General features: G+C 36.8%; 1 protein-coding gene across 4 annotated transcripts in view; it reads right to left on the minus strand.

Annotated features, from left to right (window-relative positions):
- The window catches only part of GPD2 (glycerol-3-phosphate dehydrogenase 2), a 99,671-nt gene that overhangs the window by 45,291 nt on the left and 34,557 nt on the right, over positions 1 to 19,823 (minus strand). For all 4 annotated transcript variants that reach the window (XM_070941565.1, XM_070941734.1, XM_070941818.1 and 1 more), the window contains exons 3-6: positions 19,036 to 19,207; positions 9,936 to 10,060; positions 7,558 to 7,655; positions 3,567 to 3,730 (exon numbers count right to left, since the gene is read on the minus strand). In XM_070941565.1, the coding sequence (XP_070797666.1) occupies positions 3,567 to 3,730; positions 7,558 to 7,655; positions 9,936 to 10,060; positions 19,036 to 19,207 (559 nt within the window). The remainder of the gene's footprint in view (positions 1 to 3,566; positions 3,731 to 7,557; positions 7,656 to 9,935; positions 10,061 to 19,035; positions 19,208 to 19,823) is intronic.

Raw genomic sequence — 19,823 nt, forward strand, 5'->3', positions numbered from 1 at the left:
ATCCTTATCCTGCCAAAGGCACATTGTCAATTATCCAGAACATGTTAAAGATAAGGTTTTGAATATCTCTTCTAGCTTTGCTTCACTCTTACTAATTCACCAGCTATTAGGAGACCATCCGCTAGTCCTTTTCCTCGGAATAGGACAGGGAGAGGCAACATGATTTACTAGGTGGCTAGTCCTCCCTGTTCATTTGAAATATTTCTTTTGTATGCAGATTTAGCATTATTTCAGAAAAATGTAGGGCTCTTCCCACTTTCTAGGGCAGACCTGGGCTTTTATGGCCCCCAAGCTACATCTGGCCCTTTGGCTGTCTCTGCCTGGCCTGAGCTACATCTGGCCCTTTGGCTGTCTCTGTTGCTTTTATTTTGAAGGTGACTGCTTTTATTTCAACTTACGTATGGGCATGTGAGCATGCCTACACATCTTCACTGCCCTATTGGTTCAGCCCTCCATAACGGTCCCAGTTTCTCATGTGGTCTCTTGGGAGAATTAATTGCCCACCTCCCGCTATAGTGGCTCACCTGACTGCTTCACTAGCAGAATGTGGGTAAAGCACAACAGACTGTATCTATGTGAAAAGACAATTGAAGGCAAGCTTTAGATATGACTTCAGAATTGGATGATGGCAAAGCTGCTGCGGACTGTTTTATGATGTACTACAGTGATGGTGAACCTTTTTGGCACCGAATACTAAAAAGGTCATGTCATGCACATGCACTCATTGGGACCGCGCTCCAGAAAAGCCGAACTTCCGGGTTCTAGCACACATGTGCACCTGACAATCAGCTGGCCGGCACGCATGTGCAGACCAGTTTTCAGCTCTGCTGCACGCACGAATGGATCACGCTCCAGAAAAGCTGAACTTTCGGGTTCTAGCGTGCATGCGTACCCAGCAATCAGCTGGCCGGCGCAGAAACCCAGAAGACAAACAGGCAAGGTCGCGCATGGCGGGTGACATGGCTTCGTGTGCCATTTTGGGCACACGGGCCATAGATTCGCCATCACGGATGTAGTATGTTCTAATGCTCACTGAATACCACTGCAATCTACCAGAAGATCAATTCACAGTTTAGAAATTATATTTAGAATCACTCAAGTCAAATAAATTTAGCATGTAGAAGAACAATCTACAGTAGCATACTCATAACTATTGATAGGTATAAAATATAAGATAGTTTTTTCTTTTTTGTATTAATTTTTACTTGAGGTTTGTTTGGAGTTGTCTCTTTTCTAATTTTTAAAAGCCTTTCTTTTAAGTTTAAAGATTGTTTTAACTGCGTAGGTATATAATTTTAAGTAAAATAAAGAAATAAAAAAGGACAAATTTAAATTCTAATTTCGTTTGTCCCCAATAAAATCCTTGTACATAGCTTTTTCACTGCAAAACCGATTCACTTGGATCCTATAATTAGCATACACCATTCTAAAGCTTCTTCAAAATGAATGGCAGAAAAGCACTAGAGGGTAGCAAAAGGAATCTGGATGGATACCAAAGCTCAAGTTTCCTACTTGAATATCTATGTAGCATTCGTTCATGAAAGACAGTCTGAAAGTGCAAATCTGGGTTATTGGCTATAGCTGGAGGTAGAAAAAAAACATTTTAAAAAATCTACATGTTAAGACACCCTTATTTCAACAGAAAAAATAAATCTATAAATCATCTTATAAAAAAGAATGGAAAACTGAATACGTCTAACATAAGGACAAAAAAAAAAAATCACAGTTAAAGCTGGCCTTTAGGCAGAGAGCAATAAAAATGTCACTAAATGGGCATCCTGCTGTGTAACTAGTTGCATTCCACTATCTCAGAACTGAGTTTCTCGGCTTCTAGTAATTTTCAGAGAAAGTGTGGTTCGGTAGGCTGATTTCTGTTGCTTTATGAAAATGTATGCAGACTCATCTCCATGTTTTTTTGTGCATATAACATTTTATTTTATGTTCTAAACTGTAGAAGGGATGTTTTCAAAGGTATAATCCAGTTTACAACAAAAACTACTCTCTTTAACCACTCCTTCTCAAGACTTATTGGGTAAAGAAATAAACTTACAATCACTCACAAAACTGCGGTCCTACAAAACTACGATACATAGCAAACACATATGCAACAGAACATTCAGATCCCATCAGTATTATTGTATTATGGTTACAAAGAAGTTTTAAGCTAGCTTTTTCTGATATATACAAATATTCATAATTCTATAATCATAGGTTTCTGGATTCACTACACTGATCAATTTTGCAGAAAAAATCAAGCATTTCCATTGTCATCCTCCTGCTTTAAAGTGGTAATGGTCCTTTTTAATCATTTTGGTCATCATCCCCAACCTAAATTTGAACAAGCTATAAAATTTAATTTTCTTCTTCCCCCTTCACAAAAAGTAAATGGAGTAACCTGCTAGTATATTTCATCCCCAATTCATGTATTTATCCATATGTATCTATGCTTGCCTGCAAAACGTTTTTCAAAGGTAGAATTGGAAAAATATCTAATATAAAAAAAGATAAAAGATCGTTCTGCACACAGCAACACATTTTGATGAAATAGCATTGTGCATACAGAAGCAAGTGAAAAATCAACTTTCATTTGGGAAAATCCAAGGGAAGAATGAAATGGGTTTTTTTTTTTGAGCACCAAAACCACCAGTAGGTGGAGCATTCTACTGGCAGACTAAAAGACACATCTGGAAACCTCAGTGAATAATGGAACTAAACACAGATTTTACAAAGTAAGTTCTTTGGCATGCTCCCATGTATGATAATGCCTCATTTATCCACCAGCCACAGAGAAGTTAATTTGGAAGACAATATACATGAGGAAAGAACAGATTCAAAGACATGAACCTCTTCCCAGAACTAGTTCTGGCATGTTGTCAGGAATTTTCACACAAATAGGTGCAAATAGGCACTGAAAGCAAAAGGGGACAAGACTAATCTAGTACTTATATCCTTTTTCAGTGTGAAGGAAGGGACTCGAGATGGGTATGCTTCACTTGCTATGTGAAGTAGGAAAAACAATGAATCTTCTCTGCTATGGTTTTATATGTTGGTTAGAGAAAGTCTACTAGACAGAGGAAAAGAAAGAACTGGAGCTAAAATAGCAATAGCACTTATATACTGCTTCACAGTGCTCTACAGCCCTCCCTATGTGGTTTACAGAATCAGCATATTACCCACAACAATCTGGGTCCTCATTTTACCAACCTCAGAAGGATGGAAGGCTGAGTCAACCTTGAGTCAGTCAGGATCAAACTCCTGGCAGTGGGCAGAGTTAGCCTGCAATACTGCATTCTAACCACTGCGCCACTATGGCTTAATGAAAGTTAACTGCAATTAAGGCAACTTTTTCTAACTGATTAGCTAAACAGTGCAGCAGCTGAAAAAGCAGTTGGTACTTAAAGTCTCTTGCAGGGGGATGCAAAGATATACAAAGGGAGAAATGTATGAATGAACCCAAGGGCCATACAGTACTTCTGCAATATAGCTACAGTAATAGAATGGGCTCATATTTACAACTGGGATCAAAGCTTCTGCTTTTAACACTGGCAAGAAAGGAGAGGACATACCATCATAGTAGACTATGGCACCCACGAGTTTGTCCTTCCGTAACATAGGAAAGAGTTCCAAAGCTCTGGATTTGCTAAGCACATAGCTGCTTTTCAGACATTGGGTTCCTGCTACAAGGTCATACAGCTTAATTCCCACCCAGTAATAAGGCAGTTGCCACCACCTAAAAAAAAAAAAAAGATGTCAAATAAACATGTAAGTATGTAAAACCAATCCTTTTTTTTTTTTTTTTGCAATTGTCATTCTTTTAAAACAAATCTGAAAATTCAAACAGAATTTAGAAAAATCAGAATAAACCTGGATATGTGTGGAAAAGCTGTTCTAAAAAAATCACAGGGGAATTCTGCAAGCCAATGTTTCAATTAAAAGAGGCCACCCAAGAAGAAGTGAGATATAACTATTCCAATTACTATTTTATTCAATTTGATAGATGTTTTTAAAATTCATTTTGTTATTTATTGAAGTTATCCTGAGTTTCTGGGAAGAAAAGCAGAGGATATATAAACACACCCGAATATAGATAATATTTATTTGCAAAGGCTGTGACTGTAATTTATATAACAGAAAGGCTCCAAATCAGTTAGAATGCAATCAATTCAGTAAAAAGAACTGGACAATGGGATCAAGGTTCATATTACCACTTGGCTATGAAGCTTTACTGTGCAGCTGGATCCAAGCATCAAATACTGGGAGTGGGGAAGAAGGACCATTTTAACAAAATACAAGGGATTTATTCCCATAATATCTAAATTAACTGCCTTAACCTGGTGTCCTGGTTTATGTAACATATTAAGATAATGTTTGGGTTCCTACAGTACTATGAGTCACAAGCTATTCAATTCCATTTTAGCCTAGCCTATTCTTTTACACGAATCCAGCCAGAGAAATGAGCAAACAGATTTACAGGCTTACATGGAAAACTGAGGATTCACTGCAGCTCATATTGTTTTCTAATGTTCTTATTTTTAAATATATTAACGATGGGGGGCAACTATTCAAGCACACAAAGAATGATCAGTGCTCAATGAAAAAAACCTTTAAATATTAATCATTTCTTTCCACCAAAATGATATTTAGTTTTATGCAGCATAAAAGTCTACAATTACCTGGCTGGACCACGTGCCTTATCCTACGGTCAGGATATTAAAATAATCATCTTTACACTCAAACCTGTTTTTACTCCCCTCCCACCCACCCCCACCCCCGATAGGCCTTTGTACTAGAACCGTCGCCCTAGGTCAGATCCACAGCGCATGCGTGCATACCTCCCACCAACCAGCTGATTTTTGAGTCTCTGCCACAAATGCGGGAGACGTGCACATATGCCCATGCTGCCCTGCCCCTCCCAGGAGTCTCCACGCAGCCCATTTTGGATGCCAAGTAAGTACAGGGCTCACATAGAGGCTCCGGGAGGGCGAAAAACGGGCCTGCCGGAAGTCTGGAAACAGATTGTTTCCAGGCTCCGGAGGGCCGGGTGAGGCCCTTTTCACCCTCCCGGCGGCTCCAGGAAAGCCTCCAGAGCCTGGGGAGGGCAAAAAACGGGTCTACCGGAAGTCCGGAAACGAGCAATTTCTGGCCTCCGGAGGCTTCAGGGAGGCCTGCTAGGCCCAAAATGGGGTGTGGGGGGTCACATGCGCATGTGCAGGGGGGTTGGGGGAGCGCGGGGGTCACATGCGCCTGCGCAGGGGGGCAGGGCAGCGTGGGGGGCATTGCATTATGGGTGTGGGCACGCGCAACAGTGCACGCATACACACACTTTTGGCACCAGAAGAAAAAAAGGCTAGCCATCACTGTACTAGAACATGAAAATATGAAACAATATTTAAGATTTCAAACTAACAGATTTGGAGACAGATCTACTGACATCAATGGGTCTTAAAAGTAAACATGACTAACAATTTTGAAAATATGTTCAACTTGAAGCTGACTAATGAATTTAATTCTTGGTTACTATAGTCAGCCAGAATTTATTAGCAAGCACCTATTCAAGATTATTGCAGGGAACATATAGTCACTATTCTACTAGCAAGGGGGGGGGGAAGCTTGCTTAACAAGCTATGAAGTCCATTGGGTGTTCTGTCAAAAAAAACAACACCAATTCTATTTATGTGAATTCGAAATTAGTAGGAACCTGAGGCTAACTTTCCCTGTGTCATCCTCTTCAAAACATAGTTGATTAAAGCAATTTCACTGGACTGTTGAGTCAGTGAGTCAGTCACAGAATGACAAAAGTAGTCACTCTCCATTTTACTTTGACAAGGTGTATTTAAACAATTATTATATCACATGGGTTAGTCTTTAACGTTCTTAAGGTATGCAATTCCTTTAAATGCCTTAAACTTCGCAGGCACTTAAAAGAGATTTCATCCCTTAAAGCTGCTGAACCCCCACTTCCATATTGGGCCTGGCCTTGACAATTTTTGGAATAAAGTGCTTGATAACATAAAGCCAGCTGCACCTCTTAAGGCAACAGAAATTGTGCATGCTTGGGCAAAAGAGAGCAATAACTGATGATTTGCATACTAATGTTTCTAATGTTTAGTTAACAGGTTTCTAAGAACAGTACATAAATAAGCAGCCGACAGGCATTTGAAGTTTCTTACATAACAAAAAGTCTTATTTAAATGACTCGGATGATGCTTCAAAATTCCCTTTCTCATAAGGTGTCTGAACTGATGGAGACCAAAGAAAGCTTGTATACTTTTACCCTGAGATATGGAAAGTACAATGTGCCAGAATTATATTTGTAAGACATGTTCTGTAAGTGCTGTAGCATCACCATATTTTTCTTGGATACATAACATCACATTATCTGAGCACAGATAATGTGAATTTATTTAGGTTTGATGACTTCTTTCTCTGATCCTTGATGTTTCCCCTGCTTAGTGTATTCTTTGTGAATCATTGTGGTGGGATGTGTGAAACCAAGTCTCAAAACGTTACTTGGTTTAGAAAGTCACTTAGAGACTCTGGGTAAGACATCATCTTAGGCTAACGTCCCTCCCCCAGTACCACTCCAAAGATCGAAATTCAAATAGATAAATTACAAAACACTTAAATATTCTCTTCCTGTAACATCCTCTCAGATGCATCCTTCTGTAAGTCCAAACAGCATATATTTGTGCATTTATCTATATTTTGTATGTTTTATTGAAAATTCTTTGATTGTCCAGAATATAATTGAGAATCAGGCATAATTCAAATTTAATAAATTATTATTACTCAAGAACATTAATTGGATACTCTCTTTTGACATCTCATTGACTAATTTAAGGTAAAGTACTAGTCTGTCTAAAACAGGGCTGTCAAACTCCTGCCCACAGGCCAGATGTGTCACGTGCTGGCCACGCCCAGTTTAGCGAAGAGGGAAAAAGTCTCAATATGTCACATGATGCATCCATGATGATGTGAGTTTGACACCCCTGGTCTAAACAAAGTAAAAAGGCTACTTATGTATTTTACTTTCTCAAGACAGGAAAATAAACATCATGTATACATTTGCATCTCATTTTCTCCCTTTTTATACCACAGAGATGCAGACATGGCTCCAACATTAGAAAGTAGATATCATTATAAATAAATAAATGCACATAAACACTGATGCACATGCACGCACGTAAATTTCAGTTCTGAGATGGCTAATCAAGGTTTAATTCAAGCACAGTTATGGTATAGCAACATCAAAGATTTATGCCACTGTAATCAATCTGTCAGTAAAATGCCAACAGGATTCTTTGTGCATTTGCCATACCAGAATAAAACAAATGGAATCAATGGTTCAAAAGATTTCACATTACAGTTCTACAAAATAATGGCAATATTTTGTTCTTGCAAACTAAAAAAATTAGGCTTGGCACTAGCAAAAACAAAACAAAATTAAAAAAATAACTCATAGAAATAAAGCACTATAATTCCTATACGGTGACACAGATTAAAATGTAAGAATATCCTGCTAAGCAAATAAAATAGGATACATTTTGAGTAACTTACTTGTAAACTGGAAGCATTATAGGCAGAGGAGCAGATAAATGAGGTGCAATTTCAAGCAAGTTGGCACGTTCATGGAGGGCTTCTTTTACCATTCTATACTAAAAAAAAAAGTAAAAGTAAAAAAAAGAAATAATAAAGAATTTACTGAACTGATTCTCAGTGATACTGCCAAACAATCATCTGCTGCTATTTTGTGGACTCCCTGAAGTATTAAAAAAAAACTTTTAGAAATTATGATTGTAATAAAAACTTGTACATGTCATTCTTTGACCAGAAAAACATATATTTTTATTGCAGAAAACTGTTAAAATATATCTCAAAGTTTCTTCAGAAGCTCAGTACGGTGTTCAAATTCTCCTTCCTCCATTTTCCACCACAACATCAACTGTGTGAAATGGGCTGATCTGAGAGAGAAAGGACCAAAGCCACTCAGTAAATTTCCACAGCTAAAAGTGGACAACAACTTATGTGTCACCATACCATACAGGTAGTCTTCGACTTACGACCACAATTCAACCCAAAATTTCCGTGGCTAAACAAGAATTTGTTAAGTGAATTTTACCCTATTTTACAACCTTTGCCACAGTTAAGTGAATCACTGCAGTTGGTAAGTTAGTAACACAGCTGTTAAGTGAATCTGGCTTCATTGATTATGCTTATCAGAAGGTCGGAAAAGGTGACCACATGATCCCGGGACACTGCAACCGTCATGAATATGAGTCAGTTGCCAAGCATCTGAATTTTGATCATGTGCCATGGGGATGCTGCAACAATCATAAGTGTGAAAAACGGTCATAAATCACTTTTTTCAGTGCCATTGTAACTTCGAACGGTCACTAAACTAACTGTTGTAAGTCAAGGACTACCTGTACTAGCTCTATGGAGATGAATTATAGCAGTATTTGCAGTTTCTAAATTAATATGTACCAATTATTGTTTTAAAAAATAGACAATTCAGTATTTATTTCATATTCTTATAGCTCTAACGTAAAAACATGTCTGATCAATAACAGAGTATCTGGAACTAATCCATCAAATTCAAGGAAATTTGAATTTTGCTGTTTGTACATCCAGAAAGTGTTCTGTCTGACCTTAAAATAAATACTGATTCAAACTCAAAATATCAGTCAGGAACTCAAGACTGCATTGAAAGAGTAAAAGACTTCTGAAAGAGTAAAAGCTACAATTACCACAGCATTTTTACACCCTACACTAGTATTTAATTACATCCATTTTCTAAGGATATAGTATTTTCCCAGCATTACACACGTCAAATTTGTTCTTGAGTAAAATATTGGATATTTACATGACCAACAGCTAGCAGAAGATATCTGAGGAATGTAAAATGAGAACCCTGAAGCAAGGACAAAAATCCAATGTACAGCTATGAGAGGAGGCACAACTAAGAAACAGCATGTGTGAAAAAGATCTGGCATAGTAAATTACAAATGAATTTGAGACACCACTATGGTACGGCTAAAAAGGGGGCAAATTAAATTTTAGGTTCCATCAATGGAAATATAATGATTGCATTAAGGGAAGTAAACTGGTCACGCCCCAGCTTCCGTACCTGATTAAGATCAAAACATGGTATAATGGAATAGAATGACTTAGAATCAAGATAAGGAAATAATTATTCCTACCAAAAATGTTCTGCCTGCAGAATTTAGTCTTAATATGGAGAAATGCACTATGAAACAGCTAGTCCGGTGTATAAGTGAGAAGAGGGAAACTAAGGTTCACTATAAATCAGGCATTAAGAACCCAAATTATTCATTTTTCAAAGAAGGCACAAGATCAGGAAACCTTTATGAGATAAGCGGTGCAAATGATGAGATCTTGTCAGATTTGATAATCTTCCATACATTGCAGCATTTTTACATTTTTGGGCAGTTTCTCCATCACACAAATTTATACAATGGAACCCACTGCTTGAAAAGGATACAAATACTTCTACAGATAATATAAAGGTGTGCTGCTACTGCAGTTTTTCAAAAAGTTGTAATTGTCTTAAAACATATGGAAGCTTCTCAACTTGTTTACAAAACAATAAATTGTACCGTAACATGTTTTAGGATTTTTTTTTCTACTAGTGAGAATTTGAATCCAAATTTAATAAATAAAATAAAGTGCTATCAAAGGGTCAGTTTATTAAAATGTACACTTCGCATTTCAATTGCTTGACCAAATGCGAACATAAAACATTCCATAATTTTTAATTACTTTGCATTTCTTCTATATATGCATTTTCTGCCTATATTCTCAAGGTTTCAAGCAATTCAAAACAAATAGTGTGTTAAGCCATAAGTGTGAGAACCAATTTAATTAGATCAAGCAACATATTGTTTTGCTTTACAAAAGCTATCATAAACAATTACCTGCTCAAAATCCAACTTCATGATGGCCTTCTGTAGATATCTTACTCCACCATGGATCAATTTAGTACTTCTGCTGCTAGTCCCTGATCCGAAATCATCCCGTTCTACAAGAGCTGTGCTGAGACCTGCATAACCAGAAGACCAAATTAACTTCTTAAATTATACAATTTATATTTTTATTTATTTATTTATTTATTATTTAAATTTATATACCGCCCTTCTCCCGAAGGACTCAGGGCGGTGTACAGCCAAAAATAAAAACATAAAAATATCAAATTTAAAACAATTTAAAAGTATATTAAACAAATTTGGCCCATATTAATTAAAAAAACCCTTTTTAAAAAAACAAATTTAAAACAATTAAAAGAGCTACGCCAGCCCAGCTTGCTGGAATAAAAAAGTTTTGAGGACACGGCGGAAGGTGCGTAGATCCGGGATCCTTCGTATCTCCGGGGGCAGCTCGTTCCAAAGTGCAGGTGCCCCCACAGAGAAGGCTCTCCCCCTGGGAGCCGCCAGTCGACATTGTTTGACCGACGGCACCCTGAGGAGCCCCTCTCTGTGGGAGCATACTGGCCGGTGGGAGGCTATCGGTGGCAGAAGCGGTCTCGTAGATACCCAGGTCCTAAGCCATGTATGTAATCCATTAGACCTTTCTCAAGGGTACAGACAATCACAAGAAAAAAACCTGCTCTACATAAATTTGTATTCAAAGTACATAATGTCATCTTTTTGGCAGTGAAGTGTGGCAGACTTTTCAGGGAAATATTTTGACTTCAAGTCATAAATATCAGAGATATGAAAATGACCGAAGAAGGAATTTGAGAGTATGTAAAACCTTTCCCCTTCTCATTAATATACAAGGACAATTAAAAATCTTAGATAAGTGATTCTAAATGAAATTAAGCTAATGCAGGACAGAAGAAGAGTTCAGGCCCAGACATAGTTATCACATTATTTTCCAACTTTTGATATTGATACACATGAGAACAACAAATTAAACGAAGTAATTAAATCATAATCAAACAATTAGTGTTATTAATGGTCTTTTAAATTTGCATATGCTTTTTTTTGTAGCAGAACAACATTACTGCTCTATTAAAAAAAAATTAAAATCAATATTGGGTAATACCTTTATTAGAGCCACCCAATTCAGGGGAGAGTGCAAGCTTTCAAGTTCTTCAGAACTTTTCACCAGGTAGAATATTATAAAAGCAGAACAGGAGACAGACGGAAGATTAATGGGCTTTGGGGAGGTTGCAACTAATTCGTATTTTGTCCTAAATGAAAACTGTAATGTAATACTGATAACATCTCCTGTCTAACTAATGCGTTCAAGTGCACAATCACTACCTTGAGACTGATTTTGAACTGCATACCTCATTACTAATTTTCAGACTCTTTTCCCCTGCCCTTTCTATTGTTTTGTAAAATATAATCATATGGAAAGTAGATGCAGTTAAAATAAATACCTACAGAACACCTGAAATGAAATTCTTTTTAGGAGGAGGAGGGGAAATCACATCTAATACAAACTAACTTTGTTCAACTCAGTGCTGTGGAGTCGGAGTCGGAGTCGGAGTCGAGGAGTCGGAGTCGGAGGAAATTTTGGGTACCTGGAGTCGGAGTCGGAGTCGGCAAACAATGCACCGACTCCGACTCCTACTAAATTTAGATTGGAATTTTAAAAAAAGCAAGTTTAAATGTCCCAATTCACAAAAAGTTATAATTAATGACTTCTCTACTGTAAGAATAAAGACCAATGCATGCAGTGCCTCACGTAACCGCAAAATGAACACGTTAAGTGACCGTGAAGAAGCATGCTTTTCATGTGCTTCACTATAAGCGTCGCATAAGCGTTACAGAACCAGTAAATGTCCAAATAAAAAAATTCCAACAGGAGTTTTATAAAGCACTAAAAGAAGTTGAAAAGTATGATCGCTCATCAAAACTTACTGTTGAAGAAGCCATCCTTGTTTATCCAGAGATCGTTAGTGATGTGGCCAGAATAGTTACTGCAATGCCACCCACCCAAGTCAGTGTCGAAAGATTATTTTCAGCCCTAAAAATAATAAAGTCTGACTTAAGAGCCTCTATGAAAGAGGATCTGGCAGAGGCAATTCTCTTCCTTAGAACTCTACATTGAATTGATTTGCATTTGCTAAGCCTATAACTACATTTCAAGATTAATATAAACCATTTCTAGGTTTTACAGATTTTGTTTTTGGTTCATATAGATAAGCTTTGTTTTTGTTCTAAAACAACCAAATAATGTGGTTTGTATTTTTGAACTGGTAAAGTTCCTGTTCCTGATGTTTATGCCTGCTGCTACTATCCAGCAACTTGATTAATTAAATTAATAAAAAAAAATTAATAAAACTTTGTTGTTTTCATTGTGTTTGTCTTTTGCTTAAACTGTTCAATACAGTAGACTGTTGGCTTCCCAGCCAGTAGTCCTGTGGTAATGACATGTATGTTGCCTTTCTTTCCTTCAAGGAATGTATAAAATACATTCGCATATTAATACAGAGGAGTCGGAGTCGGGGAGTCGGAGTCGGAGTCGGAAGTACAAAAAACTGAGGAGTCGGAGTCAGAGTCGGAGTCGGAACATTTATCTCCCGACTCCACAGCTCTGGTTCAACTGCTATTTTATGGAGCCGTGATGGCGCCATGGTTAGAATGCAGTACTGCAGGCTACTTCTGCTGACTGTCGGATGCCAGCAGTTTGTCAGTTCAAATCTCACCAGGCTCAAGGTTGACTCAGCCTTCCATCCTTTCGAGGTCAGGTAAAACGAGGACCCAGATTTTGGGGGGCAATATGCTAACTCTGTAAACTACTTAGAGAAGATTGTAAAGCACTGTGAAGCAGTATATAAGCCAAAGTGCTGTTGCTAAGTGCTGTTTTCAAAACTGAATAAAGTAACAATGCTAATGTCACAACCACTGTCAATGTACTTTCCATGTGGCAATCACTCATACAAAGCCACTCAAGGAAGAAAACAGGAAGAATGAAAACAGGATTTTAACAGAGGGTGTGGTAGAGTGTGTAACATGATTTTGCAGATCCAAGGAGGAAGTCCTCTGCACTCTCCCTTTAGCCTTCATTACCTTAAAGATCCCGCTATGCTTTATTACAGTACAAACAGCCACATTAGCCTCTCTTGGTCCCCCTAAACTTTCATGTCCTTAAAAAAAAAAACTAATTATTCCCGGTAACTTTAGAAGATCAGAGCAATTTATTTTTGTCAAATGTGACTGAAGATTAATGGATACAATCAGGAATAATTTGGCAAGAACGTATCAAAGATGAAGAAAACAGAATTTGCTAAGTGAAGCATCAAACTTAATATGAGAGCAAATCCCGTGAATGAAGAGCAACAATATACAATTCATTAACCAAATGCCTATGATTATTTCACACTTCAGAAAGCTACTGATACAAATCAACAAATGTACTACGAAAACGATAAATGAGATTGGCTTCAACTTTGGTTTTCCTATATAGCTCTATCATCTGCTATGGCCAATCCTAAACACTGAAAACCTTTATTTGATTATGAAACCAAAATCATATCCCTGCAACAAAATACATGGTAGGAAAAATAAATACAAGGAAGTTGCCGAAGAAGGTATCTCACCTACATATACTACAGGTACTTCCAAACTTGACCCCTCTTTCTAAATCTACCAAAATTTGGCCAGAAATAATGCAAATAATGTTTTGAAATTATGCAAAACAAAATATTAAGAATGTTTAGGCCTCTTATTTTGACATATATACATTACAAAATTTCAAACTTGAGGCTAACGCAGATAATCCTTCAGCAGAACTGGGGGTACAGAAAATTTGAAAAAAAATAAAAATAAAAACTTTTTAAAATTTTATTTTATTGAAAAGACAGTGCCATGTCAGGATAACAATGCAAATAAAGCAGAGTCAGAGAGAGATCAACAGTAAATCTTAACATACATGCTACTAACTATAACTGTACTATGTTAACAGTAATTACAGCAATACAACCAGAAAAGAAAAGAAAAGAAAAGAAAAGAAAAGAAAAGAAAAGAAAAGAAAAGAAAAGAAAAGAAAAGAAAAGTTCAACTAAGGAGTTAAGGAAGAAAGAAAACATAGCTGAAGCCAGGCCCATTAAATTTATTAACAAAAAAAGAACCTGTATGTAAAAATAGATGGATTATAAAACTTGAAATTAAAACTATAGTTAGTACTTTATTTTCCAAATCATGTCAACACTTTTTATATGGCCAAAAACACACACCTGATTACTAACTAATTAAAAGAATTAAAAGAAGTTATCAGGGTGGATTTGATTTAAATCAAGTCAATTTAAACCATGATTTAAATCACCATTTAAATTACCAGTAAAAAAGGCTTGATTTAAATCAACTGAATTTAAATCATAATTTTTAAAGAGCAACTGTCATCTCTGTCCTGCAGCAGCTCCTCCTCTGACCCACTGTTGACTCAGCGACAGTCCCATTCACTTTAATGGGATGGCTGGTGAGGGATGTGGCAGGCAGCAGGTGAGTGGATGCCCACTAACAGGGACTGCCATGATCGATCTGAAATGACAGGTGCTCTTTAAATGTAAGGTCTCATTCTTGCTGGTAGTTGAATCTTTAATATTATTATTTGCAAACAAAATGAATGTTTCCTATTTAGCTTGCAGAGCTTGGATTCATTGAATGAGTTGTGAATTTTGCATACAGCCTCATGCTACATAACTAAGCTCCATTTCATGCTGAATAAACTAAATTATTAATGTATCTTAAAGAGAAAACTATCTCTAGATAGATTTTTACTTCAAAAGCATTTTATTAAAATAAATTTGATAAAAATAAAAAAATCCGATTTAAATTTAAAAAATCTTTTTTTATTTTTTAAATCATCGATTTTTATCCATCCTGGAAGTCATTATAATAGAGAGCTGGCATAGACAGGAAAGTAGTCTAAAATGTATTGGTACAAATCAAAAATGGTTCAGAATTTCTTTCTTACATTTTTTTTACAATAACAGTTTTTAAAAAGGTTTGTACATTACATTAAACTATATTTTGTTCAACTATGGCTTACTGAATGTAAGTCGACTGATATTTCCACAACACACTATACTACTTTTGTTCAACTATGATTTACTAAATATATCACAACTGATTTGTCCACAACATACTGAGCTAATTCAATGACATTACATCTTAGGTTAGTGAAACATATGATTCCAATGATTTTTTAAAAAGTAAATTGTCCCTCGTATTTGATAGTCAAAATAAATCTCTGGAGCTGGGGTTCTATATATATCATTCACAATATGTGCACCAGTTGACAGATCTTGAGGTTTTAGTGAAGAAGTAGATCCCATAATCTAAAGACAATACCTGTTTTAATTTTTTTCATTCAAAAATGACTTTCCTCTTCTTTCTCATTTGCTCTTCCAACCCGGCTTAATTATCCTTATCAATAAATTTCAATATTGGAAATTTATTTATTTATTATGTCAGCATTACCATTACACATACAGGTGGTTCTTGACTTACAACAGTTCATTTAGTGACCATTAAAAGTTACAATGGCACTGAAAAATGTCACTTATGACCATTTTCATATTTATGACCATTGCAGCATCCCCATGGTTACGTGATTTACATTTGGACGCTTGACAACTGATTCACATTTATGATGGTTGCAGTGCCCCAGGGTCATATGATCCCCTTTTACAACCTTTTGACAAGCAAAGTCAATGGGGAAACCAAATTCACTTAACAACCGTGTTACTAATTTAAGAACTGCAGTGATTCACTTAACAAATGTGGCAAGAAAAATCTTAAAATGGGGCAAAACTCACTTAACAAATTTCTCACTTAGCATCATAACTTTTGGGCTCAAATGTGGTCATAAATTCAGGACTACCTGTACTCCAAGTTTTGGCTAGTTAGGAATTATGGGAATTTTAAAAAGGCAATTCGCAGCTAGGAAGGAATAAGTTCTTCAGAACTTAATGCAAAATGGCTTAGCAAGGAATAGCCCTAAAACAGGTCATAACATGAAGTGCAGGCTGCCCACACAGCTAAGATGATATATTGGACAATGACATTAAAAATAAACGGAATAGAAGAAAGCCCAGCAAGTCAAAGAGATAATCTCAAATGCTCAAATTATATTCATTTCATCTTTTAAACAAAAGGCACTTTGTTGAATTCTCCATGCTTAGAAACTGTGCTTCTGGAATATCAAAAGGCACGCGCCTCTTAAGTTTCAGAACTGAGAACTGTGATGTTAGCAACTTATCTCTATCATGATCCAAGACATCATTTTAAAATGCCTCAGGCCTATCACAGGCATTATATTGGATTGAATGACAAAGGTATGCGAGAAAGAGAGAGAGAGAAAGAGAAACCTCTTATGGCATTATGTAATAAAAGAACTGCAGCAATTAAATCCCAACTCTGTTAATCTTTTTTTAAACACTATATTACAAAAAACAAGCCCCTAAACTTGTAAATATAATTTAAAAGATTCAATCAAAAGACTACTGTAAATAATACAAATCAACTACAATAAATGTTTAAAAATACAATAAAAAGAAAAAGAAAAAAAAGGAAAAGGAAAAGCAATGACTTTAGATAGAATGAATCTACTTTTAATGTAAAAACGTATTCCTATCTCTGGGATGTATGAATGCCTAGACCAGCGGTTCTCAACCTGGGGGTCGCGACCCCTGTGGGGGTCGAACGGCCATTTCACAGGGGTCGCCAAAGCCCTCTCTCGCCCCCCCATGCCTTCACTCACCCTCACTCTCTGCTCTGTTGGATCGCCGGCCGTTCGCTTACCCCGCCCACTCCCAATCTATTGCTGGCCTCCTGAGTCCCAGCTGATGGCTAGAGGAAAAAAAACTGTTTAAATTCTTGCTACGGGGCTTCAAAGGGCCGCCCTATAGCCAGTGGTGGGATTCTGCCGGTTCTAGGGGGTTCGGCCAAGCCGTTTGTTAAATTGCTGGCTTGCCCCACCCCTCCGCACCACTATTTATTGTCAATAAATAGTAGTGGGCGAGGGGCGGGCGAGCCAGCAATTTAACAAATGGTTCAGTGTTTTTTGTAATTTTATTGGCCCCTGGAGCTTCAGCATAGGCTAATTAGCCCTTGATTAGATCGGCTCCCGACTCTCAGCTGATTTGCTCTCAGCTGTTTTGCTCAGGGCTCTGCTACTTGTTTGCAAAGAGTGCTGGAGCAATTTTTTTCCCCCCTAGCTATGCTGAAAAACAAAACTGAAAGTAAAGCAGGCTGTTGTCTTTGCTGTTGATGCAACGTTGGAAAATTAGGCAGGCAGATTTCTTTTCTTTTTCCTCACCAAAAAAGGTAGGTGCAAACAATGGGAAATTTAGGGAAAAAGAGGAGAGTTCAAGATTTTAAAACACAAAAGAAAAAAAGCTCTATTTAACTAGGGAATTGTAATAATTGAGATACTATTAATTGTATATTGTGTTGAAAGCAGAAATGGTTAAGTTGTGGTTTGAAGGAATATATGGGGGAAATTATTTGGTTTATTATTATTGGTAAATATAATTAATTGATTTGTAAGAAATTGAATTGTATGGAAATAATTGGAATATTCATGTTCATATTGATTAATATACAAAAAAGGTAGTTATATAACTAATTGATTTATATTAAAATGTTGAATTTATATTAAACAACTGTAATATTACATAATTAACCAATGTGAGGATGGCTATAAAAATAGATGACAATGGGAAGGGGTATAATATAGAATAGAAGGGAAAAATTGAATTTGATTAAGATTAGAGATGAGGATGAAGGGTAATATTGGTTTTTTACAAAAATAGATGAGGAATAAATATGGCAAAAAGGAAATATAGGAATTGTAAATTTAATTGAAATGACTAAACACTGTTTAAATTTGTGAACAGGCCAAATATACTCTGTTCAAAGAAAATACATTGTATGTTTGTATGTGTGTTTCTAATTATTGTTATTTATTCATATTTGTTCTCTTTTATTCTTTAAAGTTTAACAATTCATTCTTAATCTTAATATCTTTATATTTGTTTGGGGTTGGCTTTCTTCCCTTTCATCTTTTTTATTGTACAGCAATCTTTCTCCTCAAACCTACCACCTCTCTCTTTTCTTTCCTTCTTACTTTCTCTTCCTCCCCCTCTTCTTCTCCTCCCTACTTCCTCTTCCTTTCTCCTTCTCCTCCTCTCTTCCTCCCTCTCTTACCCTCACTCCTACTCTAATTTCCCTTCCCTTCCTTCATCCCTCTCTATTGCTGTATCCTTTTATGCATATGGACTACTCAGAGGGCTGAAAAAGTTATTTTTGACTGGTCCTCGCACTTTTGACCAGTCCTCGAACTTACGACTGTCCTCACATTTTACGTTTTTGCCCTGCCTTGTCACCATGGTAAAGAGAAGCAGTTGTGAAATGAGTGACACGGTTGTTAAGAATGCTACAATGGGCATAAATGATGACCAGTCATAAGTGCGAAGACCGGTCAAAAGTGCGAGGACCTGTCAGAAATCACTTTTTTCAGACCTCTGGGTAGTCCTTTTGTGCACATGGACTACTCAGAGGGCTGAAAAAGTTATTTTTGACTGGTCCTCGCACTTTTGACCAGATCTCAAATTTATGACTATCCTCACATTTTACGTTTTTTGCCCTAATCTTATCACCATGGTGAAAAGAAGCAGTTGTGAAATGAGTGACATGGTTGTTAAGAATGTTGCACGGGCATAAATGTGAGAATGGTCATAAGTGTGAGGATTAGTCAAAAGTGCGAGGACCTGTCAGAAATGACTTTTTTTAGCCCGCTGAGTAGTCCCTATACACATAGCCATGGCCACCCGGTCACATGACCAGCTAGCCACGCCCACCCAGTCACATGACCTCTAAGCCACGCCTACAAAATAAGCCATGCCCACAGAACCGGTAGTAAAAAAATTTAGAACCCACCCGTGGTTGGGGGTCACCACAACATGAGGAACTGTATTAAAGGGTCGCGGCATTAGGAAGGTTGAGAACCACTGGCCTAGACACAACAAATCTGACTGCTATAGTGATGTGAATCACTTACCTCTTGTAACAGCGTCTAAGGCACAACCACTTCCTGTGGCACCTCCACCTATGATAAGAACATCAAATTCTGGGGTTTCTCTCAAAGCCTGGAAATGATTCTCCCTAGTCGGAAGGGAGTTTAGCATTGATACAGGTTTACATTCTGAAGCTTCCACAGTTGCAAGATGACCCTGCAAAAATAAAATGGAAGGAAGGAAGGAAGGAAGGAAGGAAGGAAGGAAGGAAGGAAGGAAGGAAATTGGGCATAATTTAATATTGATTTATAAAGAGCAGAACTATTTGTCCAAAATCCTTGCCTACTAGTCATTAATAACACAAAATATTCATGTTAGAATAGTATTGAAATAAAATAATCCCCAAATATTATTACAATATTAAGTATTATTATCATTATTCAGTATCCCATCATGCCCATTTTTCCTAAAACCACATAAAAGACTTTTTAATGAAAGTGTCTTTAAATATAAATCAATAGAAGTCACAACTCTAGTTATTAACTGAAAAATCTCTATTTCAAATGCCATCACTACAGTGCGATATAATGTTTATAGAATTGCTTTGTCATCAAACATAAATCTATGTTTAAAAAAACAATACAGTGAGCACTCCATAAAAGCACACAATTTTTACAACCATGAACCCCACTCTATTTATTTCACTAATTTGGCAGATACCAAACTAAAAAGATATGAATGCTATATCTATATTTTTAAGTGAAGTGCACAGCCTTAAAATATAATAATGGCTGATTTTCTATTTTCTAAAAACCTTATTCCTCTTCCTTCG

This window comes from Pituophis catenifer, unplaced genomic scaffold (assembly GCF_029215685.1).
Source record: "Pituophis catenifer annectens isolate HBS135680 unplaced genomic scaffold, rPitCat1.0.hap2 SCAF_1, whole genome shotgun sequence".
NCBI classification, from domain to species: Eukaryota; Metazoa; Chordata; class Lepidosauria; order Squamata; family Colubridae; genus Pituophis; species Pituophis catenifer.